We start from the raw sequence: 10,319 nt of genomic DNA, 5'->3' as shown, positions 1-10,319 counted from the left end.
CAAATATCATTGTTGTTGTTTCTACTGCCTTCATTGTTTATTTTGGATGGTTTCTTCGTATCTGTTTTTTTTTTTTTTGAACGACAGATATTAGTAGTTAGTTGTTAATTAGATTAATATTTACTCCTTTATTAAGTTTGAACATAGGATTTCTAACTTCTTATCCCTTACCTCAAATTACTTGAACAACTCAACCCTCCAAAATATGTTATAGAGGTTTCTTTGTATCTGTTATTTTCTTTTCTTTTGTTTTTGTTTGTTGTAGCCTACTTTATTGGCATTTTTTTTCCTTTTGTTAAGGGTGAATTGCCTAATGTAGTTCGCTTTTTCATATATTAATTTGCATTAGAAAATTGTTTTCTAGTTGCTGCCATGGCTGCTACTACTCAAACAGAGGAGCGAGTGCGACTGAAACTTTTGGTGAACAAAGAAACCAACAAAGTCTTATTTGCTGAGGCTGGGAAAGACTTTGTCGATGTTCTATTTAGTTTCTTGACATTGCCGTTAGGAACCATCGCAAGACTCGTACAGAAGGACTCAAACATAGGACCTGTTACCATAGGTTGTTTGAACTCATTTTATCAAAGTGTGGTAGATCTCGACGAAGAGTGTATGCAGACTGAGACAAGCAAAGAAATGATATTACACCCAAATAACTCTTCTGAAGATTATTGCACCAATCTTAAACTTAACATTGATGACACTCGGCCTACAAAGTACCTCATATGTTGCAGGTTTGATTGTTTCTGCATCAATAATGGTTATTTCTACAATTCAACAAATAGAAACTGTATGGATGGAAAACCTTTGAGTCGTTCAATTTTCTTGAAACACTTTAAGAAAGGATTTGTCAAAGAAGGTGTTTCTTTTGTTATTTCTGATGATCTGATTGTCAAGCCGAACTCAGTGGAATTCACCGGCCTTAGTATGCTTCAGAATTATGGAATAAAAGACATAAGTTCAGTAAAGGAAATGACTCTCAACGTCACTAAAGAAAAGGTTATATATTTTATAGTTGTGTTCGCTAATTTGTTGCTTGCTTCACATACATCGCTTTTTAATTTTTGTCATCAATTCATTTTTGAACGATTAGTATTATGTACAGGTACTCGATCTTTTAAAGTGTGCTTTGCTTTCGAAGTCGTCTCTGACAGATTTGTTTCTAGGAAAGAAACCATTGATCCAGAATTCAAGTGTTTTCTCTTGTAATGTTGCAAATAGTAGTAATATCAAAATCAGATTGAAGCTAGTTTATAGAAAATCAGATGGCAAGATATTGTATGCTCAAGGAGAAAAAGATTTTGCAGACTTGCTTTTAAGTTTACTCACATTTCCATTAGGAGGAGTCGTTCGTATATTAGGAGGGAACTGTTCTATGGGCAACATCGATGGTTTGTACAAGAGCATAGCGGATTTGCATGAAAACACATATTTGTCAAGAGAAGCAAAGAAAAGACTTGTTGATCCACATCTGGCACCTTACTTCAAATTAAACTTGCAGATATTACCTATTCAAGAGCCTCGTGTGAAGCATTATTGTTACTATAATAAGTTTCAAACTTTTCGGGATAGTGTTATTCATAATCAATTTTTCATTAGCGATGAAGATAGGAGTCATGAATATGGCAGTTATGAGAAACATGTTAGGTACCTGAACCTAGTTAGTAGTCATCCCAAATCACCTAAAGGAAATGATGATGGTTATATCAAGGGAGATGGACTAAGAACTTATATGGTAACAGATGACTTGGTCATTGCACCATCTTCTACATTTTCTATTTTACATTTAATCAACAATTTCAAAATTCCTCTTGATGATATGAAGGAAAAGCTTGTCACCATTGGCATCAAGGAGGTAAGAAAGAACTTAATCTATTCATAGATCTATGTTTCGTGTTATTTTATGTGTTATATTGATTGAATGTATTTACTGCTAACTATATATTCCTGTGTTGTTGCAGTGTCTGAGCATATTAAAGGCAGCTTTGTCGTCATCATCCGCTCTAACAAATGGTCTTCGTCACTTATTGGCCAATGTTGAGGGGGAGTAATGATAAGCTTCAAAGTTTTCCTGTGTTTAAGATATTTGATAAGCTTCAGAGTATACTAATTAAATTCATTTACTATTTCCTGTTATTTCAATACTAGAATTATGGCTTTAAGATCTTTTATGTTTTGCTTAGTTTTTAATTAGAAGGACATATGGTTTCGTTTTGTTTTTCCATCTCAACATTTTTCCAGAATATTTGAGTATTTATAAGACTTGGTATCGTGCATTACACTATAATCTGTGTTGGGAAATATGCCCTTTTTTTTTTACACATTAGTACCTTGAGGTGCATGGAGCCAAACATTTCCTAACACTATAATCGGTGTTAGTAAATATGCCTTTTTTTTTTTACACCATTAGCATAAAAAATACACGGATATTTTGCTAACTTTCCTAGATACCAACACCATGTCGTCAGCTTAGAAATATCCACTACTTCTTCAGCTGCTAACACTTTATTTTAAGAAAGACGGTCACTCCTCACCTTTCAAATCGACCACGATACATTGAGCCAAATATCAAACATCTTTTAATTTTCTTACTCGATCCAAACCTGATTAAAGGTAGAAATGGAAAAGAAAATGTTCGGTGTACTAATCATAGTTATCCCGAACCAATGAGCTACCATATACCAAATATGTGATGCAAAGTCATATTGTAAAAATATGAGTTGAACTTTTCGGTACCACTCCACACAACTGACAATTCCTTGACTCCATTTCTTGGATGACTCCTCTCCAGGAGTGGTTATGCTTCGCTGGAATTATGTCAGTTAGCAGTTGTAACGATAAAGCGCATATTTTGGAAGAGGATGGATATATTGGAAGTCATACTATTCCAATGGATACATTTCCAATTGAGGTGAGATAAGCTTTACAAACAAGATGTAATAATTAAGATTTGACTGAAAATACTCCCCCCATCCTCCCTCTATTCCCAAATGTCCTCCTCAACCGAAGGAAGGAATCCATCAAGCAACATTAGCAGTTATTGGTATAGCGCTTTTTCTATTCGAAAACATTGGTAGCTCGTTCGATTTTAATATCATTTTCCGAGCCATGTCCAGCTCAGATTAGACATTTATTGTTAGATGATGTTATAAGAACTAAACTTCCCCACAATTGATTCATGTTTAATTTTTCTTTTTCTCTTAGTCCCTCATTTTTATTATGAAAAGAGACATATTTAAACTTTTTGTACACAAAGGCACGAACATTTCCCTATGTTTCTATATAAAATTTTTCCACAATTATCTTCTTCAGGATAAACTCTTGCATAAGATAAATTTGTTTATATAAAAAGTTTCCACAAAATAAGAGTAATTTGTTTGTAATTCAGTAAACCAATCGCCATGTCTGGGATCTTGCTAAAACTAAGCACCAGTATGAAATGGAGGAAATCGGAAACCTTTACTGTACGATCTGGGCTTATTTTGTTTATAAACAAAATGAAAAAAGCACTAATTTCACCAAAACTTTTTTTATATTAATACTGATTCAAAATGTCATAACCGTGGATGAGTGGCGAAAAATGAAATCATAATATCTATTGAGAGGAGGAATACAAGTTCATGCACATTGGAGGTTGCGACTCGTGAGTGACGGTTATTGGTGCTTTGTTTTAGTTACATTTCCGTGGGGTGGTTGTCACACGGGGTGAGAATGACTTCCATCACTTCCATAGATGTCAAGAAAATTATAGTTCAGTATGCTATGGCATGAACTACTTTTAAAGATGATGAACAAGGATGGCTGCTATGATTTATGAGAAGCTTGAAAATCCATCATTTGTGTTGCAATGGTAAACTTGAAACAAACTTGAGGAAATTCCTAGCTGGTACTTGGAGTTTGGATGTGTAACCGTACCCTCTTGCTAAAGTTCTTAGGTATTTATGGTATTTATTTTAAAATATTTTAAAACAAGTTAATATGAAAATAGGACATGACAATTTTTTTTTTTGGTAGTGAATAGGACATGACAATTGGATGAAGGGTATCTACACTATTAAACTACATACATTTTTTTTGGTGGTGACCGAGGTTTGAACCCCAGACCTTGCATATTTTATGCATTGTCCTTACCAACTGAGCTAAGTTCACGACGACATTAAACTACATACATACCATTGTGTTCATAGTTTATTTATATTTAAAATGATTTTTAAATCGTAATGACATGTTTGTACCAACAATTAAAATGATTGACATGTCATATTTTTATTGGTTGTATCTAACGCTGCTATGCAAGAATGTCACTTTTATTACCTTTAAAGAAAATGGGGTAACTTATCCACCAATCAATAAAAATGAGCATTTGTTAATGGGTCAGTGGTAGTTTGTGGGTAAATTACCCATCATTTTTCCATGGGCAACCTAGGTGTCGAGGTATGTACCCATCCCCTGACATGTCATATTTTTATTTTAATTTATTTTAAAATAAATTGAAATATTGAAGAGTATATAAGAATTTACTTGTTTGTTTAGTGATGAACCGAAAAATCAGTCTGATATCAATTTAATTAATTACTCGATTTTATTTTAGGCAAATAAAGATTATAAATAGAAAATGATAACTGAAAGTCAAAAACCTTTTACCTTCATCGCTGAGTCTCATTGCCTTCAGCTTTCGGAAACCCTCTCAAAACAAGGTGTCGCCTCTCTCTATCTTTTTTTCTTAACTTTTTTTTTTTACTAATTTTCATTATTATTGCTCCCAATCGACGTCTCAGGTACTCTTTCTCACCATTTGCAGCTTCATTCATGCTAACAACTTTATAGATTGATTGACTTTTTTTAGTGAGGATTAGGAATGGAATATGTTAGGTTGAACTAGGTTTTGCAAGGTTAGAGTTTGGCCTAGAGCTGTCATAGATTATTTTCGGGCCATGCTTTTTTAGGTACGGCCTTTTCGAAAGACTAACATTAGGGTGTATCATGGTGGTTTGGTTTGGTTTGATTTCAGTCAAACTAATGTCAAAACGGTCAAATATACATCAATTTGATTTGATTGAATTTACAGTCGTTTTTTTATGTGAACCAAACTAAAACGATGATATTAGGTTTGGTTCGAATTAGTTGATTGGTTCGCCTGAAAATGAAATAAAAAAGTAGCAATAAAAAAATCACTATTCTTTACTATGGTTGTTTGATTATGTATGCTGCATTTTTTTTTTCTTTCAAAATTTGCTTGCAACTTTTTATGTAATTTTCACTGTCCTTCCTCCCCTTTGATGTCTCAGGTACCTTTTCGGCTTTATACTAAATATTTTATATATTGATTTGATTTTGTCTGTGACTGTTAGAGGTGGAATAGACTAGGCTGAACTAAACTATGACCTGTCCTGCTAAAAAAGTCCAAGATTTAGATCGGACTTGTAGTCCATCATGGTTTTTTATATGTTAGAATCTGGCCTTTTCGAAACCTAGTATGACATGATAGTCTACTTAAAAATATATACAAAACTAGTTCGAATAAGAAATATGGTCTAAGTTTTATCAAACGAACGAGTAATGAACCAGTAAAATTAAACTCTTAACATGACATTTTAGAGAACATGAGTCTAGCGATGGCAACAAAATGAATGGCGGGTTTGGATAAAATCAGGAGCGAGCATGTGCAGATAGATTAACGAATAGCCGTGGGTAAAATAAACTAATGACGCATATACTTATTTCATGACAGTCATGACTGCCTCCATCTGTATCCGTTAATAAATTAATATAATTACTTAAGTATCCCTTATTAAATAAATATATAGAGGCTTGCATAAAAAAATTATTGTAACGGTTGAGGAAAAATATATACCTGTTTGATAAATTTGAACTATTATTATGTGGTAAAAGGTGGAAAGAAATGAATGTGATGTACTCTGTCTTGGTTAAAAAAATTGTTGTTTAATTAACAATTAAACATATCAATATTTTCATGTGGTAACAATATTGATGTCTTAAAAAGAGGATGAAGAAATTACAGGTGTCATATTTATCCAATCAGCATGCGCAAGTATCATACTATCCGTCTCCATGGATAGCCATCTACTCTGCAACATAGATAGTATTTATATCCTTGATTACCTGTAGATTATCCGTTTAGTGGATATAATTAAAGACGACATAGTTATCATATTTATCCAACGGGGCTGATACTAGTATCATAGAAAACAAAATATTTTTATTCACGTATGGCCAGCCGGCAGACATAAATTTTGTGTTCCATAGCCTGACCTTTTTAGCTAGACTTTCATCTTTATTTTTAAATAGGTCTAAACCTAAAGTAGGATAGGCCATAGGTCTGTGTCAGCCGGCCTATCATGGTTTCTTGCATAATAGTCAACAAGATGTCAAATAACCTTCTTTTATTCGTTCATCGAACCAAATATTTCTCCCATACGAGTGAATTTTATATTCCATTATGTTAAACCCTTACATATATGAGTGAATAAATTTTCATTATCGTTTTCTAGTTGCTTCCATGGCTACTATTAAAAAAGAGGAGCAAAAGGTTGCTATTAAAAAAGAGGAGCAAGTGGCTGCTCCTAATACAGAAGATCAAGTATTGTTGAAACTTCTGGTGAACAAAGAGACCAACAAAGTCTTAATTGCTGAAGCAGGGAAAGAGTTTGTTGATGTTCTATTTAGCTTCTTCACATTGCCATTAGGAAATATTGCAAGACTCGTAGAGAAGGACTCAAAGAGGGGACCAGTTACCATTGGTTGTCTGAACAAACTTTATCAAGGTGTGATAGATCTCGATGAAGAGTGTATGCAGACTGAGACAAGCAAAGAAATGTTATTGCACCCGAAGAACTCTTCTGAAGATTATTGCATCAACCTTAAACTTAACATTGATGACATTAAGCCTACAAAGTACTTCATATGTTGCAGGTTTGATTGTCAATGCATACAACAACATAATTTATACACTTCTACAGACAAAAATTGTGTGTATGGAAAACCTTTGAGTCGTTCAACTTTCTTGACACATTTTGGGAAAGGATTTGTTAAAGAAGGTGCAGCTTTTGTTATTACTGATGATCTAATTGTCATGCCGAACTCAGAATTCACAGGGCTAAGCATGCTTCAGAATTCTGGAATAAAAAACACAGGTTCAATAACGGAAATGACTCTCAACGTCACTAAGGAAAAGGTTATTATAAATTTATAGCTGTGTTTCCTAATTTGTTGCTTGCTTTATATACACCGCCTTTTAATTTTTATCATCAATTCATTTGCGATTGATTAATATTTTGTACAGGTACTCGATCTTTTAAAGTGTGCATTGCTCTCCAAGTCTACTCTGACAGATTTGTTTCTAAAAAAGAAACCATTGATCCAGAGGTCAAGTGTTTTCTCTTGTGATGCTGTCATCAAGAAAAATATCAAGATCAGCCTTAAGTTAGTTTTTCGAAAATCAAATGGCAAGATATTGTTTGCTCAAGGAGAAAAAGATTTTGTTGACTTACTTTTAAGTTTTCTCACATTTCCTTTGGGCGGAGTTGTTCGCGTATTAGGAGGGAATTGCTCTTTGGGTAACATTGATTTTCTGTACAAGAGCATAGTTGATTTGCATGCAAACACATTTTTGACAAAAGAAGCAAAGAAAAGGCTTGTTGATCCACACTTGGCACCCGAGTTCAACAAATTAAGCAAGCAGATATTACCTATTCAAAAGCTACGTGCGCATTATTATTACTATAATAGGTTCCTAGGTTTGGGTAATAGTATTATTCAAAATCAATTTTTCATTAGTGATGAAAATATGAGCAATGAATATGCAGATTATGTGAGAACTGATAGAGAGGTAAACCTAGTTAGTAGTAATCCCAAATCACCTAAGGCAAGTGATAATGGTTATGTAAAAGCAGAGGGACACAGAAAGTATGTGGTTACAGATGATTTGGTCATTGCAACGTCTTCTCCAATTTCAAATCTATTTTTAATCAACAATTTCAAAGTCCCTCTTCATGATGTGAAGGAAAAGCTTGTCACCATTGGCATCAAAGAGGTAGGAAATGACATAATTTATACATATATTTGTCACTATGCGTCGTGTTTTTTGGATTGCTAGATTGATTGAAGATACTCTTGCTAATTTTACATATTTGTGTTGTTGCAGTGTGTGAGCATATTAAAGGCATCTTTGTCATCGTCATCGGCTCTAACAAATGGTCTTCGTCACTTGTTAACCAATGTTAAAGGGGAGAAATGATAAGTTTCAAATTGTGCTGTGTGTTTTAGATATGTTCAAGCTGGAAGTTTAATTGCATTGGACAACATTTTTATATTTACTATTTTCTGTTATTTCAATACTACCATTATGGCTTTAAGATCTTTTATGTTTTACTCAGTTTTTAATTAGGTTATATATGCAAGAATGGTTTCCTTTTCTTATTCCCTCTTAACATTTTGGACAGATTGGGATTGATAATTTCCTACTTGCAGTATGATGACCATCCGTCATATAGTTTTAGCATCATATAAATGTCATTTCATAGTCTTTTTGGTAAGTTTTTCATTAGGTTTTAGTTGAGTTTTGTAAATAATTCAATGTATGAGCATGGAAGAGAAATTACGAGCACAAAGCCTTGAATCATGTCGAAACAAGAGTACGGTCATGTCAAACCAGAAAACTATGTGGTCATATGCTAATTCCTCATTAATTCTGTACATACTAAGCCAAAACACCCATGCATTAGAGAAAGATGTTCATCCTATTATAGACTAGCCATGGAGTAAAAAGGAGTCCATGATTGTATTTTACATACTTGTAGTAATACAATACACACATTGAACCTTCTGAGCCACCTACTGAACCTTCCCATCTCTCAATTCTGCCAAGACTTTTTTTATTTGGTCTTGCTAACGAGTGTCATTAGAGCATTTTTTAAGGATTTTCAATTAAGAAACTTTTCTTGTAAAAGTTTAATAATAAAGAGTACCCTCAGAGCATTCGTTAACATTTCCCTTTTATATTATTTCCCTCTTTTCCTCCCCATTACCATTAGTCCTCCATTCTTTGTTTTTTCCTCCTTCAATATTTTCAACTATGTCTTCTTCACCTCCATTGCCGCTAATTCCTCTTGAGCCCGACCCATCTGAGCCTTTTCCACCTTGTTTGTCTCCTGGAAGATTATTTCCACTTCCTTTGAGTACCCAAGGTCTGGGCATAAACATTGCATGTGTTTTGAATTCTACTCTTGCACCAACTACAAGCGAACAAATAGTTTTTATTAAATATAATAAAAGAAGAAAAAAATTATGCGTTCAATTTAAATTATACATTGTGTCCCATGATTGGATAGCTCAATTGCCACAACAGAGATAAAAATTAGTGCATACATAAATAATACAAAAATAAAATATTTGTTTTTCATCCTTGATCAACTAAGAGTGAATTGCAGTTAAAGTCATTATCTAACAAGATATATAAGAGATGACTAAAAAGAGCTTGATTAGATAACATATATTATACAATAAAAAATATAATATCATTTGGCTTATTGTGATGATAATAGGTCATCAACACCTATCGAGTCATTGAAGAGTTAAATTGAAACATGTTTATAAAACGAGGTAAGAAGGTTTTTCATATACTATGACAACTAACAAGTTATTATGGTGCTTGTTCAAAAAGAATAAAATTATTATGGTGTTTGATAATTTTTTTTAATCAATATTATATTGGTTTGGGCTTAAAATATAATGTTTTAGTCAACATTATATTGGGTTAAGTTATAGTAATATTTTTTTTGTGTTGTTAACGATTGCTTCCGGGGTATTCTCTAAGGATACCAAATTTAGAGATATTCTTTAAAAAAAGTCAAATGTTACAAATTACAATGTATTGATTACACAATTTTTCATAAAAACTTACCATTAATGATTCTTAAAGAGTGCTCTGGGAGTACTTGTTAACATTTCCCTATTTTTTTTTTGTCAAGTAGTCTAGCCGTTAGATTCACACACATTAAGTAATTTTTGTCTTGCAATATATACTACTAGTTTGAAAATGCTAATAAGTGCCATTGGAGCATTGTTTAAACAATTAATAGTAGTAACTTTTGCATAGAAATATGTGTGATTATTATTTTTTCATATATTTGACTTATCTTTTCAAGATAATATTTCTATTTATGATTTCCTTAAACAATACCCTTAGGACACTTTAAAATATGCTGCAATTATGGGGCCAAATATTATACTTCCTCCTGTCACATATATAAGTAAAAAATAACTTTTTAGGTTCATTGAATGATTAATGTACATGGTCT

General features: G+C 32.9%; 2 protein-coding genes across 2 annotated transcripts; both read left to right on the top strand.

The window, feature by feature from the left end:
- The first annotated feature begins 372 nt into the window (after positions 1-372).
- LOC146907686 (uncharacterized) lies at positions 373-2,287 on the top strand. Its single transcript, XM_085726306.1, has 3 exons — positions 373-999; positions 1,106-1,855; positions 1,962-2,287. Exons 1-3 carry the CDS (start codon positions 373-375, stop codon positions 2,049-2,051), a joined length of 1,467 nt encoding a protein of 488 aa, XP_085582432.1. The 3' UTR covers positions 2,052-2,287.
- Positions 2,288-6,520: 4,233 nt separating this feature from the next.
- Positions 6,521-8,439, top strand: LOC146907685 (uncharacterized). The gene is made up of 3 exons (XM_085727075.1): positions 6,521-7,195; positions 7,304-8,053; positions 8,165-8,439. Exons 1-3 carry the CDS (start codon positions 6,521-6,523, stop codon positions 8,255-8,257), a joined length of 1,518 nt encoding a protein of 505 aa, XP_085583201.1. The 3' UTR covers positions 8,258-8,439.
- The last annotated feature ends 1,880 nt before the right edge of the window (positions 8,440-10,319 follow it).

This window comes from Medicago sativa, chromosome 7 (genome assembly GCF_051527215.1).
Source record: "Medicago sativa cultivar Bolivia chromosome 7, Bolivia_mono, whole genome shotgun sequence".
Lineage (NCBI taxonomy): Eukaryota > Viridiplantae > Streptophyta > Magnoliopsida > Fabales > Fabaceae > Medicago > Medicago sativa.
This window is presented reverse-complemented; position numbering and strand designations above follow the sequence as displayed.

Bases quoted from the DNA above. Each gene is read 5' to 3' on its own strand.
- LOC146907686 (XM_085726306.1), top strand. From the start codon at position 373: ATGGCTGCTACTACTCAAACAGAGGAGCGAGTGCGACTGAAACTTTTG. The intron at 1,000-1,105 runs GTTATATATTTT...TATTATGTACAG, and splicing joins TCAACGTCACTAAAGAAAAG to GTACTCGATCTTTTAAAGTG. The intron at 1,856-1,961 runs GTAAGAAAGAAC...GTGTTGTTGCAG, and splicing joins TCACCATTGGCATCAAGGAG to TGTCTGAGCATATTAAAGGC.
- LOC146907685 (XM_085727075.1), top strand. From the start codon at position 6,521: ATGGCTACTATTAAAAAAGAGGAGCAAAAGGTTGCTATTAAAAAAGAG. The intron at 7,196-7,303 runs GTTATTATAAAT...TATTTTGTACAG, and splicing joins TCAACGTCACTAAGGAAAAG to GTACTCGATCTTTTAAAGTG. The intron at 8,054-8,164 runs GTAGGAAATGAC...GTGTTGTTGCAG, and splicing joins TCACCATTGGCATCAAAGAG to TGTGTGAGCATATTAAAGGC.